The 24625-nt window shown below is 35.7% G+C and overlaps 1 protein-coding gene across 6 annotated transcripts in view; it reads right to left on the minus strand.

Annotated features, from left to right (window-relative positions):
- The window catches only part of TLK1 (tousled like kinase 1), a 170824-nt gene that overhangs the window by 33559 nt on the left and 112640 nt on the right, over positions 1-24625 (minus strand). For all 6 annotated transcript variants that reach the window (XM_003824277.4, XM_055108749.2, XM_034954478.2 and 3 more), the window contains 2 exons: positions 22796-22984; positions 5022-5088 (listed from right to left, as the gene is read on the minus strand). In XM_003824277.4, coding sequence (XP_003824325.1) covers positions 5022-5088; positions 22796-22984 — 256 coding nt within the window. The remainder of the gene's footprint in view (positions 1-5021; positions 5089-22795; positions 22985-24625) is intronic.

Raw genomic sequence — 24625 nt, forward strand, 5'->3', positions numbered from 1 at the left:
GATGATTCTTGACTAATCCTGTTTCAATTACAAATTGGTTATGTTTTTCAAATAAAACTTCTGGCACTTATATTCAGGGCTCATAAGTCAAATGCACTCACACATATACACACACACACACACACACACACACCAAAACACACACATTAAAGCCAATCCCTACTACACTATTTAATATTCCATACTGAGATGTCACACTTTCTAAACACATTCTCTCCAACTAATCAAATATTTAAAATCAAGAAGACAAAAAAATCTGAAGACAAGAAAATAAAGAGTAACATACCCACATGCTGTTCATATCACAAATTTGAGTAACAGCAGTCTCAAGACATAGTTACTGGACCTAATAACTTTCAAAATTCTCATTTACTCATCAGTTTGGGGTATTATGACTAATAACTTGTATCTTTTTAAAAATATAGACATTTCAAGGAAGTTGATTTTGCAGGGATTGTATTTTTAGTTTTATGTGTTAATTTAGTGACAATCCTTGAAAGCAAATCCACACCATCTTCTTCAACTCCAGAATAAAGATCTGACTATATAATCAACCTAGCAGAGCTTCTGAATCACAAAGATAAACTGTTTTCCCATAATTAGAACTTATCAGAGACAGGTATCAAAACCTGATCAACTATAAGAGCAAACTGGTTTTTGGTTGGTTTCCTTGAACCCACGATTCCACATGGGCACAGGTAGATAAAATAGGATCATTTAGAAGCTTTGCCTCAAATTAACAACTTTTTAAAGATAGGAAATTAATCTCTTTGCAACTACAAGCTTTTATTAAGTAATAACTGGGGAAGTTTGTATATAATTAATGATAACCAAAAAAGTTACTTGTTCCTTTTGAAATAGTTTCAGGAATAATTTGTATAGTCTCCACACATTTTACTATATAGTTCTATTCTAAGAATTCCTTAAGATATATTTTTAAATTATTTGAGTTTTTATTTAAAAATGTGCTTTTTAAAAAGGTCTTTGTTGACCTTTAAAAATAAATCGAGTGAAAATCAATATATTAGTTAATAATACAGAAATATTGTAGTTGATTCAACAGTCACTAACATAATGCCCAAGGAAGAAAGTATGTGAAAGAGAATGAAAAAGAATGTGTATGAAAAATAATTAACTGAAAACTGTTCTCCTTTATCTGTAATGAAAATGAAATAGCACGTTCATCCCGCCACACACCAAAAGAAAACTTCAGGAAAAGCAAACAGTCCAGTACTTAATAGAGATGCAAGGAAAGCCACAAATGAATTAATTTTTCTGAATACAAAGAATCAACTTACTATTAATCTACAACAAAATAATTCTAGGAATTAACTACATGGGTACAGTCATTGAAATAGGAGTGGGAATGGTTCAAGTTTTGGCTTTGTCACTTACTGGTGGTATTACTCCAGAGGAAGTATATATAGATCTGGGCTTTCAAAAAGGTGTAATTAATGTTCACTCAAAAATGGTGAAAGCTTCAAAGTCTATAAAAAGTAATATTATGTAATTCTGTTAAAATGGGAATTTGAATTATGCCTGTGTCAGGCAGAGTATGGCAATAAGTCACTTAATAAATGGGTGAGCAACGACTGCTTAAACTTGGGAACAACTATAACAATAAATATTAGATAAAAGAATTCTTGATACAGTTGAGAGGAAAAAAAGTGACGCTCTGCTGTGATTTTCCTAATCTCAGAAGAGAAAACTAATAAGTCCATAAGTAAGTTTACATTTACTTTTTGGTAGTAACTAGAAACACCTATTTATTTTAGCCATGTATTTACTTTTGGAGGTTTCTGCCTGACTCTCATTCCTTACTCTATCACACATTGGATAATAGAGTAAGGCTATCTTTGGATTTATTATTTTTCTAACCCTGAAGAACAGCATAAAATATGAACTAAACTTCATGATTTATTCAAAGGTAAATATACTTTTTCATATTTTAGTTTAGCTTTTCAATTATAGTGATTATCATTATGAAACACAAAGCATGTCATAAATTATCCACTTCAAGAAAAAGTAAACAGGTCTTTCTATTCTCCTATGTCCATATGCCATGGGCTTCCTCAATGAACTTTGGTCCTTCAGTGCTAAGAAAGTTAGTCTAATAATTAGTTCTGCTTAATGTTAAGAATTTATTGAAGGGAGAAAGGGCAAGACAGTCACCCATGCTAATGCAAGAGTATGCCAGGCTCCAAATCTAAACCGTAAACTGACTGGTTATATTTCCTGTGCAGGATACAAGGGGCGTCAAATATTCAGATCCAGCCTATGGTAGAAGCTGTATATTTACAAGTTGGGGTTCATGTCTGCTTAATAAACCTAGGAGCATAGGGAGCTGATAAGACAGAAGTGATAACATCTTTTCTTTTGACTCAAGCCTGTCCTGTGTTTTAAAAGTCTGTTTAATCTTTTTTAGAAAACAGAATGACCTATTTTCCAACTGTGCTTCAGAATGCCAAATAACTTATTTTTATACATGTAACTTATTGCTTATTATTTTTTAACTGTATAACTCAAAAATTAATACTCGGTTCTAAGCAGGCAACTGCTATTTATGCTCTAAGGTGACATTACGTGCTTAATTTTGTTCCCTGTATGTACTACTGGCCACTTTCTTTATAATACACTCATTCTTCTCACCCAAAATAGTCTCTCAGAAGAAAACATGGGTATTCATGACATGAGAGTATGTTTCAGCATTATTGTTAATCCATTTCCCCAAAATATTCCATGATGAAGGTCAAAGAAAAGAAAAGTTATGTTGTAAATTAGTTAAAAAGAAGATAAAGTTAGAAATCTAAGACTGCTCAGTAAATTTCATAAAAGCTAGGAAAAAAAGCAGGAAAAAGATTATGGAAGGGATAATTATTGGAAAGAGTAAGTAAATACGAAAAATATAGAAGTCAAACACTGGGAAAGAGGAAAATACGAAGGTTAGAAGGTTTAGTGTTCTACAACATTTTACAAATGTCTATATAATATTTGGACACTAAGTATACCTTACTTTATAAAAGTGTTTTTCACAGAAACCAGTATTTTCAAAGTACCAGGAAAGCTTTAAAACCAACCAACCAAAGACAAAAACAAACCCTCCTTTGAAGCCTTTTCAAAGTGTACTTTTTGTAATACAAATAGCCCATTCCTAATTTAACTGCTCTACAATTTCGGATTTTATAACAGATTTTCATAAAATAAGGTGCATATGTAAAATGTCATCATTTAGAAAGAGTAATCTGAAATTTGGTATTACACGTGAAGATAATAACCCTTCAGTAAAACTCTCAAGTACACCTTGGAATCACTATAACTAAGTAAATAGGTATTCCTTTATCACCACAGGCTGGTTAGAAAATAACTGGTAAATCTTTATATGAGACATAAAGCATAGGCCCTTACGAACTCATTATCAAAACAGTTTAAGTGGGCACACAGATACTTATGACTCATCCTGTACTAAAAATTCCCTTTTCGCTTCCATAGTTCCTTTATATGGTTCTATCACTATTATAGAACTATTATGATAGTTATATAGCTCCATCTATTATAGAGAATAGACTGAAGTTGTCAACTAAGTCTCAAAGCGCAGGAAAAGTAGTCAATAATTACAATAGAACAGAATAGAACTACTTAAATAACAAAACCAAAATAAATCATTTTTTAATTCACTGTTCAAGTAGTTTAGGTTGAAGCTTTCTGGGCAGTTGGCATAGACAGATATAGCATATTAAAGGATACTAATGCAAATTATATATAATAATTTTCTATTCCCTATAAATGGTAGGAATCCCCAGCATATTAATAACATTTCCAAAACAAATTAGTATGCAGTGTAATAGTAGCTGCTACCAGAATGGGTTTCTCCATCCTACCTCACCCTATCCCATGGAGACAACTTCACAGATACTATCTCCAATTAGTTCACTCCTTCAATTTTACCTATAATTCAGCCTATTTAAAAAATTTAAAGAACCTGACAAGCAGAAAGCACAAAAAATTGGGTCAAAGAAAAAGAATTTTATGTCTGTCAGTAACTTAATTTTGAGGGAAAAAAACCTACTCTATTATTACTACTTCTCTGAAATCATTTGAACTAAAATTAAGACCTGTAAAAACAATAAACTGATTACAATTTCAGAGTTTACGAACAAGTAGAAAGATACACATTATTTAAAAGTTTATGACAACAACACATAGCAACATTTTTTCTCAGTTTTATCCCTTTATACTAAGTGCTTTTTCCTATGTACATCTTCTAATCGAAACATCACACATGCAACAAACTAAAAGATAAGCCAAAGAAATAAGTTTGCTATTATTTACAATTGCTATTATGAAATGAACATAAACAATATGGAATTTTAGATTTCATCTTTAAAATGAAGTATTTTTTACCAAAAGGTAGTACTTAAATAGAATAATCTAAAGACCTTGGAAGTCTGTCCAAGAATCATTCCTCCACTATAGGGACATGGTGTATCACCATCTCAAGATTTTTAAGTTGACACAAGATAAAGGAATGTTATTTTAATATACTCAACATAAAAATGTAATTTTGGCCGGGCGCGACAGCTCATGCCTGTAATCCCAGCACCTTGGGAGGCCAAGGCGGGTGGATCACACGAAGCCAGGAGTTTGAGACCAGCCTGGTGAACATGGCGAAACCCTCACTCTACTAAAAATACAAAAATTAGCCAGGTGTGGTGGCGCATGCCTGTAATCCCAGCTACTCAGGAGGCTGAAGCACGAAAATTGCTTGAACCAGGGAGGTGGAGGTTGCACTGAGCTTAGATTGTGCCGCTGCACTCCAGCCTGAGTGATGAGACTGTTTCAAAAAATAAAAATACTAATAAATAAAATAAAGTAACTTTAATGCATCTCTTTTTAATCTGAAATTTTTAATTTGAAATCTTACTCTCTTAAATTTTGGCTTTTAAAATAAGTGACTTATAACACAACTTCCCACAAATTCTGGTAGCAAATTGAACTAAAAATGCAGCATATGTTTCACATACCTTTTTGAGATGTCCTAGTCTAAGTTTGAAAATTTCTTCCTGTTCATGATATTCTGCCAAAGTCAACCTGTCAAAAATGAAATTTTAATTCTACATATTGAGATTAATACTTAGTTTATTAACAACTAGCAAAATATAAAAATCAAGTGGAAATACTAAAATGTGGACAACTTTAAGCCCAAAATGTATGAGCCAAAAATCCTTTGAGATATTCTTCAGAATATATTTAATACTTTTAGATGAAACAGTTAACTAATTCTACAATGTTTTAATGAGTACCATTTATCAAGTGATGTTCTAGAATTTATATTCTAAGGATACAGTGAAAAACAAAACAATTTCTCCTTACATATTAGTTTGAGCATACACTCTATAGTGGAAGTAAGCAAGCATAAAAAAAACCAGGTGATGAAATAAATAAGTTTAAGTAACAGTAAGTGTCATGAAGAAGGCAAAAAAGGATGGTATGGTAATGACTAATTGCATTATGTTAATTTGGACTGGGTGTTAGAGAGGTGACCTTCATCTAAATAACAAAAAGACAACCATGAGAGGACTCTGGGGAGTATATTCTAGACGTGAGTTATAGAAAGTTCAAAACTCTAAGATGAAAATAGTCTTGGCATATAAATAGAAGAGAAAAAAATGGGAGTAAATCAGATGTAGTCAAAAGGGTTGTGAGTAGTAGGAGAAGCAAGCTGGGGAGACATACTATGTATAGATTTGCAGGCAAAGTAAAGAATTTCAGTTTTACTCTAAGAGTAATGGGAAATCACTGCAAAGGGAGTCAGTCCAGTTTGGGCAGTTTTTAAAAAGAGGAAAAAAACAAAGACATTTTTCCTTTCCCTGCTTCAGTGTGTTGGGAGTAAATAAGCAAGATAAAAAAATGCTAAAACTTTAGTCAAAGTACTAAATTCTGGCCAGGTACAGTGGCTCACGCCTGTAATCCCAGCACTCTGGGAGGCTGAGGCAGGTGGATCACTGGAGCCCAGGAATTCCAGACCAGCCTGGGCAACATAGCAAAACCCCGTCTCAATCTCCCTCACCCCCAAAAAAGCACTAAATTCTTATACTCCAAATACAGACATAGGGTCTTGCTTTAGTGTCCAGGTTGAATTTGAACTCCTGGGCTCAGGTGACTCTCCTGCCTCAGGGTTCCAAGTAGCTGGGAGTACAGGTGTACGCCACCATGCCTAGCTACTTCAAAATCTTAATAAAAATAGATACAGGACTTTAAGTCTTGAAAGTGCCTCATGGTTATCTTATTATTTCAAATATTATTACCTGACTTTGAAAAATAATCAGTTTAATATATGCAGAACTACAACAAGGCTTATTAGGGTCTCGCTCTGTTGCCCAGGCTGGAGTGCAGTGGCCACGATCTCAGCTCACTGCACCTCCACCTCCCAAATTCAAGTGATTCTCCTACCTCAGCCTCCAGAGTAGCTGCGACTACAGGCACACGCCACCATGCCTAGCTAAGTTTTGCATTTTTAGTAGAGACGGAGTTTTGCCATGTTGGCCAGGCTGGTCTTGAATGCCTGGCTTCAAGCGATCCACCAACCTCAGCCTCCCAAAGTGCTGGGATTACAAGTGTGAGCCACCACAACCGGCCCATACCCCAACTTTAAAAGAATAGCTCTTATCTATCATATTCAAGCCCTTGTTTGTTAATTTACTTATGTGTTCTGAGGTTATTTCATTAAGCTCCTAACTCAGGTGTGATCTGTTTGGTTTCAGTCCCTCAGCAACATTTAGTATAAATGCCATTTCCCTTTAGCTAGATGCTAATTAAATTAACTAATTCTAAAAAAGGAGTATTCAAAGGAAATAAACAAAAACAAGAAATTCAGTTAGTATTCCACCCGCAACATCTTAAGAGCCAAAAAAATTAACATTTTAAATTAAACCTCTCTACCCAGTCTTAGGGTGACACAACTACTGGATTTTATTACACTGAATATAGCAATAGTTGATAGCTGTAGCAGTTACTTATAGTAAATTTAGAGAATTAAATGCTGGAGTGTGAATGTAGATGAAGTGAGAGAGGGAGGAGGAGGAATGTGATACTAAAGAAAATGAGGTTTGAAAACTAAAATGTATAATATCTCAACTAATCTAGAAAAGAAAAGATGTAGGAATGTTAGCAAAAAGCTTCTGGATATGGCTACAGGTTTATGCCACTGGTGGAAGTTTGCCTATGATACTGCTATTATATAACAGTATCATAAATTCATATTCTTAAAGTATGGTTTAAGGTCCACTAGTAGGCCATAGGATGGGCTCATAACTAATTTTTAAAAGATATTTAAATTTGTTTTCTTTCTATATAGAAATTCTGTACTTTGATTTTTACTGAATTACAAAACAGCTAAAATTTGGCATATCTTAAACCAAAGTTAGTACATGACTTGAGTTACTTGAAATTTTTGTCCTACCAAGAGGTTTGGCTATCATGTATAACTGCAAAGCTCCTACACATGCACATGGCTAGACTCTGTGCAATTTAGGAGAAAGGCTATTTTGTTGTTGTGTGTTGTTAGGCTACTCACTTTTCAGGGCAGTGATTCTTACCATTTTACAATCATAAAAAAAAAAAAAATCTGAAGGAAGTTATAAATACTCTCCCCAGAAAATTTTACATACATATAATTTTGGGATTCACAAATCTCAGTAAGAGTTCCTCTGCCTGGGTCTTGTCTTGTCAATTAGAATGCAAACCCCCAAATGACAAAAGAGCCATTTCTTACATTTTCTCTCCCTCTTCCTACTAGGAAGTATTAGGGATTATTAATACCTGACACATTGTAGCTTCTTCGATAACCTCTGTTGTCCATTTGTATTAATCAAAAACGTTTTTAAAGAAATCTATGTATTTAGATAAAAGAAACTGGGAACAATCTTCTTTAAAGAAACAGGATTTTAGACGTAGAATGAAAAGAGCTAAGCTAGGATAATGTTCACATCAGTGGCTTTTAATTATCAATACTTTTATGTGTGTAAGATGCTTTTAAAAGAACCTGCCCTCTCAAACAATTCAGTCAGTTAAATTACTTAGCAAATCTTTTATTCATAGATAAGGCAAAGATATAATCCATCTCTTCCCATAGACTCATATCTGATGATAGCTAAATTATTAATATTTTTATTACACAAACATAAAAATATTTTATTATGCACACATAACAATGTATTATTTTTATTATGCACACATAATATTTTAAAAGTTAACAAATTTAAACCCCAAACATAAGACTTGACTCCTGATAATCTTCCACACTAAGTCTGAGTAAATGAAAATTTTAATTTTAAAAGTGTTCTAAAATATTTTAACAGAAATATGGGGTGACAGTATTTTAAAAAGTTAGTAGAAATAACAAAAACAGGGAATATTCATTTCAAACAAATTTGGTATTCAATGTCTTAAAGACATTCTGTTTAAGCAGAGAATTAACATGAAGCCTCAAAGAACACAAACTATGGTAAATAGACTGTTAGAGGCACTTAAACAAAAATTAGCCAGATGTGGTGGTGCACGCCTGTAGTCCCAGCTACTCAGGAGGCCGAGGCATGAGAATCACTTCAACCTGGGAGGCAGAGGTTGCAGTGAGCTGAGACTGTGCCACTGTACTCCAGCCTGGGCAACAGAGCAAGAAAAGAAAAGAACAACAACAACAACAACAAAAGGCAACAACAACCCAGGCAAACTAACATCATAGTTAATGGTGAAAATGGAAAGATTTTCTCCTAATATCAGGAAAAAGACAAGGACGTCTACTTTCATGACTGCTAATCAGTATTGCACTGGAAGTCCTACCAGAGCAGTTAGGTAAGGAAAAGAAATAAAATGCATCTAAATTGTAAGCTAAGAAATAAAACTATCTATATTTGCAGATGACATGCCTCTATATTTAGAAAATCCCCAAAAAATGCACAAGAAAAAAAATCACTAGAACAATAAATAAATTTGGCAAAGCTGCAGGGTATGAGAGCAATGCACAAAAATCAGTTACTTCTATACACCAGCAATGAACAACCTGAAAAGGATATTAAGGAAGCTATTACATTTACAATAGCATCCAAAAGAATATAATACCTAGGAATAAATTTAACCCAGGAGGTGAAAGACTTGCCTACTAAAAACTACAAAATATTGCTAAGGAGTTCAAAAAGAGTTAATTAAATGAAAAGATATCCTACGTCCACAGATTGGAGACTTTCAAAAAGTATGGTACTGCCATAAGAATACACATATATACCTATGAAATAGATCTGAATTCAGAAATAAACCCAAAAATCTATGGCCAGTTGATTTTTGACAAGAGTACCAAGACCACTCAATGAGGAAAGAATAATCTCTTCAACAAATGATGCTGGGACAACTAGGGAACCACATGCAAAATAATGAAGTAGGACCCCTACCTCACTCTATGTACAAAAATTAACTAAAAATGAATGAATGACCTAAATATAGGAACTAAAACTATTAGAAGACAATACAGGAGGCTGGGTATGGTGGCTCATGCCTGTAATGCCAGCACCTTCGGAAGCTGAGGCAGGTGGATCACTTGAGGCCAGGAGTTCAAAACCAGCCTGGGCAACATGGTGAAACTCTGTCTACTAAAAATACAAAAATTAGCCAGGCGTGGTGATGGGCACCTGCAATCCCAGATACTTGGGAGGTTGAGAAAGGAGAATCGCTTAAACCTGGGAGGCAGAGGTTGCAGTGAGCTGAGATCGCACCACTGCACTTCAGCCTGGGTGACAGAGCAAGACCCTGTCTCAAAACAAAACAAAACAAAGGGAAGATAACACAGGGGTAAATCTTCATGACTATAAATTTGGCAATAAATTCTTAGATTTGTCACCAAAAGCATAAACAACAACAGTAACAAAAATCAACAAAATACATTTCATAAAAATTAAAAACATTAAAAATTAAAACAACTGAATTCATGGAGATAGAGAGTAGGATGATGGTTACCAGAGGCTGGGAAGGACAGTGGGGAAGGGGGCAAAAGGTGGGGTTGGTTAATGGGTGCAAAAACATAGAATGAATAAGATCTAGTATGTGGTAACACAAGAGGATGACAACAGTCAACAAAAATATATTGTACATTGAAAATAACCAAGAGTATAATTGGAATGTTTATAACAAAGAAATGATAAATGCTTGAGGTCATGGATACCCCATTTACCCTGATGTGATTATTACACATTGTATGCCTGTATCATAATATATCATGTACCCCGTACATTGGTTGGTGCAAAAGTAATTGCGGTTTTTGTCATTGAAAGTAGGCAAACACCACAATTACTTTTGCACCAACCTAATACTATGTACCCATAAAAATAAAAAACTTCTGTACATCAAAGGATATTATCAAAAAAGTAAAAGACAACTTACAGAATAGCAGAAAATATCTGCAAATCATATATGTTAAGGGTTTAGTATCCACATTAAAAAAAAAAAAAAAAAAAACCTCCCACAACAACAAAACAACAAACAGTCTGGTGAAAAAATGAGCAAAAGACTTGAATAGACATTTCTCCAAACAAGATATATAAAGACCAGCAAACACATTAAAAGATGTTCAACAACATTAAGTCATTAGGGAAATGCAAATCAAAATTACCGTGAGATATCACTTTACACCCACTAGGATGGTTATGATTTTTAAAATGGGAAAGTAAAAAGTATTGTCAAGGATGTAGAAAAATAGGGATAACTGTCATGCTGGTGGGAATGTAAAACGGTGCAGACTGGAAAATAAGCAGTTCTTGAACAAGTTAAGATACAGAATTACCATAATACTCAGTACTAGACAGATAAAGAAAACAAAACAAGCCCACACAGAAACTTGTAGACAGGTGTTTATAGCAGAACTATTTATAATAACCAAAGGGTGGAAACAACCTAAATGTCCATCAATGAATGAATGGATAAACAAATTGTGCATAATCACACAATGAAATATTGTTCAGCCATAAAAAGAATGAAGTACTGATACATGCTACAACATGAATATATCCTGAAAACTTATACTAAGTAAAAGCCAGACACAAAAGGTCATATAAGGTGTGAGTCATTTTATATACAACATTCAGAAGAAGCAAATACACAGAGAAAGAAAACCGATTATTTGCTACTGGAGGTGAGAAGAGAAAGGGCTAGGGAGTGATTACTTAATGTGCACAGTGTTCCTCTGGGTTAAGGAAACAGTTTTGAAACCAGAGAGAAGTGATGGTACATAACACTGTGAATGGACTAAAAGCCACTGAACTGTACATCTTTAAATGGTTATTCGTATGTTACATAAATTTAACCTCAATTAAAAAATGTTATCACTAGGGAAAAAAAATAGGTGATTGTGGGAGGGATGAAACTAGTCTTCCTTTGAAGAGTCCAAATGTTCACAATGTAATAGAAATTGAAGTGCAATTACTTATACTTAGTATAAGTATAATGGCTGATATGGTTTGGCTGTGTCCCCACCCAAATCTCATCTTGAATTCCCACGTGTTGTGGGAGGGACCTGGTGGGAGGTAACTGAATCATGGGGGCAGGTCTTTCCCATGCTGTTCTCATGATAGTGAGTAAGTCTCACAAGATCTGATGGCTTTAAAAAGGGGAGGTTCCAGCTGGGCTTGGTGGCTCATGCCCGTAATCCCAGCACTTTGGGAAGCCGAGGAGGGTGGATCACCTGAGGTCAGGAGATCCAGACCAACCTGCCCAACATGGTGAAACCTCGTCTCTACTAAAAATACAAAAAATTAGCCAGGCGTGGTGGCAGGCACCTGTAATCCCAGCTACTCAGGAGGCTAAGGAAGGAGAATTGCTTGAACCCAGGAGGCGGATGTTGCGGTGAGCCGAGATCTTGACACTGTACTCCAGCCTGGGCACAAGAGCAAAACTCCGTCTCAAAAAAAATAGGGGGTTGGGGGAGTTCCCCTACACAAGCACTCTTCTCTTGTCTGCCACCATGTGAGATGTGCCTTTCACCTTCTGCAATGATTGTGAGGCCTCCCCAACCACGCGGAACTGTTAAGTCCATTAAACCTCTTTCTTTTGTAACTTGCCCAGTCTCGGGTATGTCTTTATCAGCAGCGTGAAAGCAAACTAATACAATGACTTACATACCAAGTACTACTGTGATATGCAAAATAATGGCCAAAGACTTCCATATCCTAATCCTTGAGACATGTCAATATATTAGGTTATAAAGAAAAGGAAAATTAAGGGTAGCAGGTGAAATTAAGGTTGCTTATCAGCTGACAGTAAAACAGGGAGTTATTCTGCATTACCCATGTGTGCCCAGAGGGAAGGGGAGGCAGTGTCAGAATCAGAGTAATGTGACAGGTGAGACACTTGACTGGCCGCTGCTGGCTATGAAGACGGAAGGGGATCATAAACCAAAAAATGTGGGCAGCTTCTAGAAGCTGGAAAAGGCAAGGAAATGGATTCTCTTCTAGAGTCTCTAGAAGTAACATAGCCCTGTTAACAATTTGATTTTAGCCCAAATGAAACCCATTTCAGGTCCGTGACCGCCAAAACGGTAAGGTAATATTTGTGTTGGTTAAAGCTAGGTTTGTGTGATTTGTTACAGCAGCCATAAGAAATTACTGCAGATCTTCTAACCTGGAAGTAGAATGCGCCTTTAATAAATACCTAAAAACATGGAAGTGGCTTTGGAATTGGGCAGGGGACAGAGGCTAGAATTTTAAGAAGCATAATTTCTAAAGGCTGGACGCAGTGGCTCACGCCTGTAATCCCAGCACTTTGGGAGGCCAAGGCGGGTGAACTGCTTGAGGTCAGGAGTTCGAGACCAGCCTGACCAGCATGGTGAAACCCTGTTTCTATTAAAAATACAAAAATTAGCCTGGCATGGTGGTGGGCACCTGTAAACCCCAGCTATTTGGGAGGCTGAGGCAGGAGAATCACTTGAACCCAGAGTGAGACTCTGTCTCCCCCCCAAAAAAAGCATAATTTCTAAAAAGTTTAAACAGATTGTTAGCAGGCTAAACTTCATCAAAAAGAAAGGATAACCTAGAGGACAGAACCCTGTGCCCAAAAGGCAGAAGCACAGAAGATCATCATAAAAGATTATTCCCAGACCTTGAATCCAAATGGAGTTTGAATGGATTTTGAAATTCTGCAGGAATTTCCTTCCACTGCTTTTTGTTTTGAACAGAAATGTCTCTAAACTGTCATCAGATACCTGGTTCCTCCATCGTACTGTGGGAGGAGGTAACTTGCTTCTCGAGTTTCAGTTTCACAGATGAAGAAAAACTGTGTCTCAGGGTGGATTATACCCCAAGTCTCACTCATATCTCATTTATTTAATGAGAATTGGAACTTTGAGCTTATGGGATTTAGATGTGATGTCAGACTTTGTGCTGACACTGTAATGGGGATGTTGAGATAGGGTGAATGTACTCTGCATGTGGAAAGGATGTGAATCTTTGGGGGTCAGTGAACAGAATAATGGTTTTCCCAAAATGCCATATCCTAGTCTTTAAAAAAGGCTAGATTTAAATGGGATCAAGGTTGCTCATCAGCTGATTTTAAGATAATTACTTTTTATAATACAGCTATGAATACACAGAGCAAAGAAAAAAAATACATTCTATCTGCAGGAAACTAGTAAAAGTCACGGAAAAGGTAATATCTGAACTAAATTAAAAAGAAGCAACAGCAGGAGGCCAGGAAGAAGAAATCGGGTATTAAGAAGCATGATGGGCCTGGCACGTTGGCTCACGCTTGTAATCCAAGCACTTTGGGAGGCTGAGGTGGGCAGATCACCTGAGGTCGGGAGTTCAAGACCAGCCTGACCAACATGGAGAAACCCCATCTCTACTAAAAATACAAAATTAGCCAGGCATAGTGGCGCATGGCTGTAGTCCCAGCTACTCGGGAGGCTGAGGCAGGAGAATCACTTGAACCCAGGAGGCGGAGGTTACAGTGAGCCAAGGTCGTGCCATTGTACTCCAGCCTGGGCAACAAGAGTGAAACTCCGTCTCAAAAAAAAAAAAAAAAAAAAACAGAGGCATGATGACCCAAGAGTACAGCATGGAGATACTCAAGCAAAAGTAAAAAGGAATGCAAACTGCAGATTAAGGAAGTATCTTCTGCTTGTTTGCTAAGAGTTTTAGTCACAGATTAATGTTGAATTTTATCTAATTTTTTAAAATTTTTCATATCTATTAAGATAGTCATATGATTTTTCTATTTATGTGAAAAGTTATATATATTTTTCTGATCTATAACCAACCTTGCACATCCAACATAAACCCAACTTGGTCTTCATAAATTAGCATTTTTATATATTATATGTTGTGTTTGTGTTACTATTTTAAGATTTGTGGATTTATTTTCACAAGTGAGATTTGCCTGTAACTGTCATTCTTGTACAATCTTTGTTGAGTTTTGACATCAAGATTATGTTGGCCTCAGAAAATAAGTGGGAAGCATATCTACCTTTTCTGTTCTTCAAAAAACTTTGTAAAAGACTGGCACTATTTCATCCTTAAATGGCTGATAGAATTCTTAGATGCGGTTATTTGGACCTGCAGTTTTTCTCTGAATAAATGTTTAAATTACAGATTCACTTTATTTAATAGTTACAGAACTACGTGGATTTTGTTTCTTCTACTGTCAGTTTTGGTTCCACTGTATTTTTCTTTAAATTTGTCAATTTCACAAAGATTTCAAATTTAAGCAATTTATAATGTGTTGTTTCCTTTAAATATCTAGACACAGTAGTAATATTCCTTTTTTCATTCCTGGGGATAGCTGTGGTTTTTAAAAATCAATCATATCAATTGTATCAGGTTTTCTCCCCTACAAAAATTTTAACGCTATTTTTAAAAAACTAATTTATTCTCTGTATTGTATGTGTGTTTCCTATATTAATTTCTGCTATCTTTTCCCTCTTCCTTCTTTGGTTAATTCTCTTGCTCATTTTCTTTCTAACTTATTGAAATAGATGATTAGTTTCTAAAGTTTTAGTTTTTCTTCTTTTCTTACATACATAACTAAAGCTATAATTTTCTCTCTAGATACTCTTTCAGATACATTTTACCAATTTTGTTATGTAGCACTTTCACTAACATTCATTTCAAAATATTTTGAAATCTTTCATTTCAGAATTTTCTCTCATTTCCATTGGCACTTTTCCACTACCTTTTAGTTATAGATTTCTAGCTAATTGCATTGTGGTCAGGGAACATATATAATGGTTTCAATCATTTTCATCCTGGAGTTCTACCAATGACTAAGGGAGAAAGAATACCACTCTTACATAAACTTTCAATCCTGTGAAATTTGCCGAGGCTTGCTTTATAACCAATTTTTTTATAGTCAATATTTTTAAAAGAACATGTATTCTGCAGATGTTGGGAGGTATTCTATATATGTCCATTGGTTCAAGTTTGCCAATCCCATTAATTTTGCATGCACTGTGTGTTTTGTTTTGTAATGCTTTATTTTTATCTACATGTTCTATTTCTAAGAAATGTGTTTAAATCTCCCACTATGATTTGTGGATCTGCCTATTATTATTAGTTTTTTATTTATCTTGAGGCCATGTTATATTTATATAAATTTAGAATTATTATAGCTTCCTAGTGATTTCAACCTTTTATAACAACCACTTCATTTCTAATAATTTTTTTTGTCTTAAATTTTACTATGTCTGATTTAATATAGCTTTCTTTTGGGTGGTGTTTGCCTGTCTTTTCTAAACTGTTATTTCAATATGTCTTTTTTCCCTCTGGCTGCTTAAGAATTTTTTTCTCTTTGCCTTAATTTTCTGAAATTTCACTATGATCTGTATAGATGAGCTTTGTTTTGTTTTGTTGTTTTGTTTTTTGAGACAGAGATCTCGCTCTGTCACCCAGGCTGGAGTGCAATGGCACGCACATGGCTCACTGCAGCCTTGGCCTCCCAGGCTCAAGCGATCCTCCCACCTCAGCCCCTCAAGTAGCTGGGAGTACAGGCCCATGCCTGGCTAATTTTTGCATTTTTAGTAGAGATGGGTTTTTGCCATGTTGTCAAGGCTGGTCTTCAACTCCTGAGCTCAAGCGATCCACCCACCTTGGCCTCCTAAAGTGGCAGGATTACAGGTGTGAGCCACCACACCCAACCTCAATGAGTGTTTCTTTTTATTCATATCCCCTGGAATTTGCTGGCCTTCATGAACCTGTAGACTGATCTTGTTCATCTGTTTTTGAAACACTCTTAGTTATCTCATCTCCAAATACTGCTTATGCTGCATTCAGGATTGTTTCTCTAAAGGCTATCAGCTACCTTGTCAATAGTAATAATGTAAATCAGAAGACAATAAAAATCATCTCTTCAAGTAACTACCAACCCAAAATTCTAAAACCAGTAAAGATATCCAAAGAATGAAGGCAAAATAATTTTCAGACAAACAAAAACTGGTCACTACCAACAGACCCCTTTGTAATTTTCCTTTACAAAGGAAAATTTGTAAAGGGTATTCTTGGCAGAAAAATCTTGTGAGAGGTGTAGAAATAAGTAAAGAGCAAAAAATAAATAAATATGTGGATAAAGTCCATATGAACACTCACTATGCAAGACAATAATGATGTCCTATAGGTAGACGTGTGTATATATGTGTGTCTGTGTATAGAAGCATGCTCATACTGTAATAGAGAAAAAGGATAAAATAAACAAAAACTGGTCAATGTAATAAAAGGTGAGAAAAAAAGAAAAAGGGGGAGACTAGGTAGGATAAACAGAAGCATAAAGAAAGACCAAATTTAAGCCTCAATAAGTAATTGCATGAATTGAAAAATAGATTAAATTCTCCAATGAAAGGAAGATTTTTCAGACAGGATTTTAGAAAAATCAGTTATACATTTGTCAAAACCCATAGAATGTACAACATCAACAGTGAACTCTAATGTAACTCTGGATGATAACGATGTGTCTATGCAGGTAACATATGTGCCACTGTGGTGTGGGATGTTGACAGTAGAAGAGAATGTATCCGTTTGGGGACAGGGGTTAGGTATATAGGAACTCTGTACTTTCTGCTCAATTCTGCTGTACTACTGCCCTCCTCCTCCTCTAAAAAATAAGTTCATTAATTTTAAAAAGAGATAAGTAGTCTACTAATAATGTTATACAAAATATATTCCTTTTTTGGTTTTTTTTTTTTTGAGACAGGGTCTTCCTCTGTTGCTGAGGCTGGAGTGGAGTGCAGTAATGCAATCACAGCTCACTGCAGCCTTGACCTCCCCAGCTCAAGCAATTCTCCCACCTCAGCCTCCTGAGAAGCTGGGACTATAGGTACATACCACCATGTCTGGCTAATTTTTTATTTTTTGGTAAACATGGGGTCCTGCTATGTTGCCCAGGCTGGTCTCAAACTCCTAGGCTCAAGTGATCCTCCCGTCTCAGCCTCCCAAAGTGCTGGGATTACAGGCCTGAGCCACCACGCCCAGCCTAAAATATATTCTTAATTTAAAATTAAAGCTATAATGGAAAAGCAATGACCTGTCAAACTTCAATAATATATGAGGTAAAATATTACTTACTCTTAACTTTGCAGTCACCCTCTGTGAAACATGCAACATGTAAGTCTAACAGATACAACCAAAGCTTAATTTGAAATATATTTTAAGTAAAAATCTTGGTTAAAATGTATTAGTAAAGGAAAATCAATGTGTCATCAGACTTTATCTAGAGATAGTATTAACTACCCAAACTATTTACTCTGAATAAAAAGTCTTTGTAACTAAAATTACAAGTTATTACCTAAAAAACTGACTCTTGCTAATAGTTAAAAATAAATTATGAACTAAAAACCATGCCAAGTACATGCATTACCTCCTACCATCTTTTCAACAGTATAATGTAGATACTTTCACAAGAAAATGGAGATTCAAAGAAGTAAAATAACTTACTAAAAATAATCTGGGAGAGTTAAGTTTGGAATCCACATCTGTCTGACTACAGAACCTAAAGCCCTACCCACCACATCTGGATTCCCCACCCCTGGGCCACAGACCTGTACCGTCCATGGCCTGTTAGGCTGCACAACAGGTGGTGAGCAGCGGGCCAGCAGGCATTACCACCTGAACTCCATCCACCTCCTGTCAGACCAGCAGTGGCATTAGATTCTCATAGAGCACAAACCCTATTGTGAACTGCGCATGCAAGGGATCTAGGTTGTGTGCTCCTTATGAAAATACAATGCCTGATTATCTGAGGTGGAACAGTTTCATCCCAAAGCCATCCCCCAGCCCCCACCCCAGTCCATGAAAACACTGTCTTCCACAAAGCTGGTCCCTGGTGCCAAAAGGTTGGGGACTACTGTACTACATAATAGTAACTTCATTTTCTATGTTAATTTCTTGATAGACAATTGATAACTAGATTCATAACTTGTCCCCTAATTATACTAGATATTCTGCACACAAGCCAAAGCCATTTTCATTAAACAATGATTCAAAAGAAGTTTTAAAAGATAGTTTGCCAAGTAGAGATGTGACATTTTGTGTTAAAAAAGCATTATTCAAACTGCAGTATATATGAATCAAAGTGCTTCTGTGGCCTTTTGCCCTATTTAAACCTATAATTTGTTTAAGAATGCAATCAAATTGCCATGTAGTACCCATCACTTCATTTGCCACAGAGTTAGTTTTAGGTCAACATATGGAATAAAATGGGATAGAAACGAAAGAAGACTATGACTATTAGACTATAATTAAAGCTGTTAGCATCTTGGAAGACAACTAGTAAACAAAATACCTGTGACAAACCAGAAAGATGATCTATCAAAAAGAAAATGAAATTCGATCAAATGTGTTTTTTTTATTTTTTTCCCTTTGAGGCCGGGTCTCACTGTCACCCAGGCTGGAGTGCAGTGGAGTGATCATAGCTCACTGTAATCAAACTCCTGGGCTCAAGAGATCTTCCTGCCTCAGCCTCCTGAGTAGGTGGGACTACAGGGACATGCCACCACACTTGGCTAATTTTTTTTTTTTTTTATTTTTGTAAGGATAGGGTCTTGCTCTGTTGCCCAGGCTAGTTTCAAATTCCTGACCTCAGTGATCTTTCCACCGTGGCCTTCCAAAACAGTGGATTACAGGCATGAGTCACTGCACCCAGCCTAAATGCTTGTGTATTGTAATTTAGTATTGACCACTTTCCATACACCAAACACTGTGCTAGGCATTGGGACTACAGAGAGAAAACAGTGAAATAAATGCTACAATACATACAAGTATGCACAAAATATCATGGCACCTAGTGTGAGAGGCAATAGGAGAAACTGGTTAAAAAAAAAAAAAAAAAAGGTTAGAGAGAACTTCCTTTTGAAGACAGCATTTAAGCCAAGTCTTAAAGGATAAACAGGAAATGAGACAAATGAAGAAAGGTAAGGAACAAGATAAAGTCACAGAAGCAAGAAAGCACAATCCATTTAGAGAATTGAAAAAGTTTAACTTAAGATATACGTAGGGCAAATGCTGGAGAATGAGGATAAAGTGAGAAATAAGGTTTACATAAAGGGTCTTCATGTGGGTGAATTTTATCTAGAAAGCCACTGACAGAGGTTAAACATGGTGAGACATGAAAAATAGTAATCTAGGTTAAAAAAAAAACCAAGGTCCTACACTAAGACAGTGACCGTGAAAATGAAGAATGCAGCAAACTTATGGAAACAGACACAGAGAATGAGGGAAAGAGAAACATTAAGATGACAGGCAGATTCCTAGTGTCATCACCTGAGTGGACATTGATGCTGTGACTGAAGAGATAGAGGGTACTTACTATGGTGATACCTCAAAGTAATAAATAACTCCCATCTTTCATATATTAAAGAAAAGCTTCCAGGAGGAAGCGATAACTACCGTGGGACTTAAAAGATTAACAGAAATTAAGACAATGGGTGAGAGTCTGAATGTTGGCAGTGAAGTAGAAGTACTGAGTGATGGCAACGATGAGGCTAGATAACGAAGAAGGAGCCAGATCAAAAGTGCTTTATAAGCCATATTAGGACTTTTGGTTTAGATCATTCAAGTACTGGAGAGCTTTGTTAGGGTTATAGGGAAGAGAATGAAAGGATCACATTTTTATTTCAGAAAAATGACTCTACGACATGAAAATAGACTGCAGGAAGAGACCAAAATTGAAGCGGGAAGAGGGAGAGATTATAAACATCACCCAAGTAAAAGACAGCATTAACTTGAGTTAGAATGAATGATGTTAGTGGGAACTTGCATAAAGGATGAGTGGACATATCTGGTATCTAGCAGGACTGGGTATCTACAGGGTAGAGTTAAAGCTAACACATACTTTGCTTTTTTTTTCTTTTAAAGAAATAGAGACAAGGTCTCACTATGTTGGCCAGGCTGGTCTCAAACTCCTGGACTCGAGTGATCCTCCCACCGCAGCCTTCCAAAGCACTGGGATTATAGTGTGAGACATCCCACCCAGCCCACACTTTCTTTTAATACAATCACCCACCAAGCCAGTCATTCACCTGGGTTTTGGTTTTTTCTTAAACAAATTTACTAACTTACAAAAAGTACAGTTCTTTTAAAAAATTAATATAGTCAAAATGTTTTAATTGTAACTTACAACAGCTCAAGAAAATTAAGAAAGGCTTTAAGAAGAAAGTACATTTTGAGATGGACTTTGAAAGATTAATACTATCACCATCTAATCACTAATGGATTAAGAAAAAATCAACAAAATCTGGCCAGGTGCAGTGGCTCATGCCTGTGATCCCAGCACTTTGGGAAACCAAGGCAAAGAGTACAGCTTGAGCCCAGGAGTTCAAGACAAGCCTGGACAACATGGGGAGACTCCATCTCTTCAAAACAATAAAAAATAAAAATAAATAAAATCTGTACTTAAAATGTTAAAGGTGACAACTAGAATTCTTACATGTGAGAGGATGGTAGTGCCACTCACTAAGAGAACACAGAAAAGGGGCAAAGTATGTGTGTGTAAAGACAGACTGAATGGGAAAGATAACAGTAAATACAAGGTTTTGTTTGTTTTTAGTAAATATAGTTTTGAACAGGCTGCATTAGAAGTTCCTGTGAGACATTTAAGTACTGATAGCAACTAAGCAGGATGTGATATTCAAGATTGAGACAGAAGTATCCGATACTCAAGAGAAAAGTGGGCTGGAGATGGTAATTTTGATGTCAGCAGGATGTATATGGTAACCGAAACCCTAAGAGTAGATACTACTCAAGGAGAATATGCAGAGTGAGAAATGTGATGGCCTAGGACATATCCCTAAAAGTCATCTACATTTTACAGATTGGTAAGTAAATGATGCCCATAGAAAGAGACTGAGAAGATGCAGCCGGATGAGTTAAAATGGAAACTTCAGTATCTTCAAAACTAAAAGAGTCTTTTTGGAAAAAAATAAGTCAACAATATTCAGTGCTGCCACGTAAGTTAAAGACCCAAATGTTACAGCATTTAGCATCAGGAAGATAATCTTAAGAAAAATTTCAGTTAAGAAAGGGCGACTGGAAGACAAGGCAGAAGAGACTATGAGGACAGGCAACTCTTTGAAGAAGCCTAGTTATGAAGAGAACATACAGAATATAGAGACTAAAGGGATTTGTAATTGAGGGAGAGTTTTTTAATGGTTTTGCTTACATGTTTTTGGAAGGGAAGTAACAAGCAGAGCACAAAGGAGGTATCAACAGAAAAGGTTCCTGATACAGTTGTGGATGGGATTCAAAGCATGGATGACAGACACTCTTTCAATAGAGGAGAAAAGAATACATGACATACAAGACATTAGAGGGTACATGTATTTTCTCTTTTTTTTTTTTTTGAGACAGTCTCACTCTTGTCCCCCAGGCTAAAGTGCAATGGCACGATCTTGGCTCCCTGCAACCTCCGCCTCTCAAGTTCAAGCAATTCTCCTGCCTCAGCCTCCTGCGTAGCCGGAATTACAAGTGCCTGACACCATGCCCGGCTAATTTTTGTATTTTCAGTAGAGACGGGGTTTCACCATGTTGGCCAGGCTGGTCTCGAATTCCTGACCTCACGTGATCCACCCACTTTGGCCTCCCAAAGTGCTGGGATTACAGGCATGAGCCACTGTGCCCGGTCTATGTATTTTCTACTCACGTGAGTTTACGTAAGTTCTTCTAGAACAGAAAATTTATATAAGTTTGGATACATCTGTATATTGAAATTTTAACAATGGTGTTCTCTGTGAAATGGGATCATGGTCTATATTATTATTCTTGTCCTATTTTCCAAATTTTCTTTTAAAAAACGTCTTTGTCCTTTAAATTATAAAGAATAATTCATTAACAAAGAAAATCCAGAAAACAAAGAAAAGCAGAAAGGGAAAAACAATACCTATAACCCACTAATGAACTGCTTTCACAGGTTGAGAAAACATATAAATGGTAGTTACATTACTTCATTCTCTCAGACAAAGGAATGTGAATGGAAACGTTGAATTAGAATAATCCAAAACTTTTAATTGATTCCTAACTGATTCAGACACAGAAGGGTGAATTCTGGTAACCTCTTAGCTACCTAGGTCTCTGTTTTAAAAGAGAATTGTTAAATCTCTGCTTAAAACGGTAGAATTCAGATATTTGGGGCTATTAATTTAGAGCTAATTTTCAATACTGCCTTCCTTCCTGGTCTTAATCATTTTTGCTATCTAAGTATTAATTATAAATAACATCCATTAGTAACATTCACGCTCACTGGCAACAATTTTAAAAAAGAAAAATTTTAAATGGAGGCTTACAGTTGTGGTAAATTTGGTCTAACAAAGGGATCATTCTCTGCTCCATTGACTGCTTTGTTTTTCCTTTGTTTTGGTTCAGAATTGGTAGAGGGTGCCTGAGAATTATTAGCTGTGGGAGGTTTGCGTTTGGCTAGAAGTTTCCTTTGCCTTTCAATATCTTCCCTTTGCTGATTCACCCATTCTTGTTGCCTGTGTAAAAATAAACAAATAAAACCATATTAACCTTCCATTACTTTTCAACGCTAAACTTGGAAAAAATGCATAAAAAACATGAAAAACCATATAATATACATTCGTAACCTTTTGGTTCCACTCTTGTGAACCAATTTGTACTTATCCTTCAGGTCTCATTTGAAATTTTTAAGTGAGGTGTTCTCTAAACCCCTAGATTAGGGAAAGATGTGTTGCCATATATAATTTCATGGGATCTTCTATCTCCCCACCTCACTCTTTCTAATAAATATTATTCCTATAGATACTTTATCAGAAAGTGTCCGGTTAGATGACATCACTCCCTAAGAACACAGATGGTGTCTATTTATACAGTATTTATACTGTTGTATCCCTAGTACCTAGTGTGGTGATCATCACTTACCTTTGCTCAGTAAATGTTTCTTGAATGAAATGAGATAAAACAATACCCCAAACTATTAAAGTATGGGGTATATATTACACATGCATCTCACCACAGTATTTGCAAACAAATTTACAAAAGGCAAATATGAATTTAATATGAAGAGAGTTATTTTCTAAATCTACTTTTGTTAAAAAAAATTGGTAATGGGAAGTTGGTGTTTTGAAATGAGACAAATTGACCTTAATATAAGAAATTTATGAGAAAATTTTTTTTTGATAATTTAAGGGGAAAAAGACAAGAAAATAGCAAGAAAAATTAGCATGGCTCTGAAAAATGGGAACGTTAACAAAAATAAAATCAATGCTTCCCATTCAAGAAACTGAAACAATTTTGCAAATAGCTCCCTAATTCTAAAAACGAATAGATACCATGTCTATTATTAAAATGTAGATTAGATATTTTAGCAGTTTGAGCAGAGCATAAAGTAGTTAACAGTGAAGCTTTTTAAAACCAACTTATCATACAACACCTTAAGCTTATTCTAACAGTAACCATGTTCTCTTTCAGGTCACCTCACTATGCCAATAAAAAATTTTCAAATCCTACATGGTTACAATACTTAGAGCAAGTCAAATATTTCATGCCCTCCTCTCCCCAACCACTGACATCAACTAAAGGGCTCCTACTTTGCTAATGCAGAATTGACCTTACACACATCCCCCTCCCTATGGTTTTAGTGATAAAGTAGCAGAATATGATAGGAGTGAAAAAAATCAAGAAGAATCTAGGTAGAAGACTGAAAGGGTAGAGAAAAATCTCAAGAATAGCAAAGTGAGAACAAGACTTTAATCCGGTTTTCATTTAGAAGCAGGAATTTCAATTTTTAATAAGTAAATCTTAAGGCTATTTTAGGGCACAATCAAGATGGTATAAATGCAAATAAGCAATAATAATCCTAATGATTAAAATATTAATGGAAAGTAAAGAATTACTGGAATAGATATTAATAGCTGATTACTCAGGGATGACTATACAGTTTAGAGATTAATATTATTACTTTTATTTATTTCTCTTCTCATCTTCTAACCACTCTGGATTATATCACCAATTATAAACGGCTTGATATACACACAGTAGGTCCTCAATAAATGCTTATTAGTGAAAGTCAGGACATACAAGTAATTATTTTCTTTTTTTTTTTTTTTTTGAGACGGAGTCTCGCTCTGTCGCCCAGGCTGGAGTGCAGTGGCATG

This window comes from Pan paniscus, chromosome 13 (genome assembly GCF_029289425.2).
Source record: "Pan paniscus chromosome 13, NHGRI_mPanPan1-v2.0_pri, whole genome shotgun sequence".
Classification (NCBI taxonomy): Eukaryota; Metazoa; Chordata; class Mammalia; order Primates; family Hominidae; genus Pan; species Pan paniscus.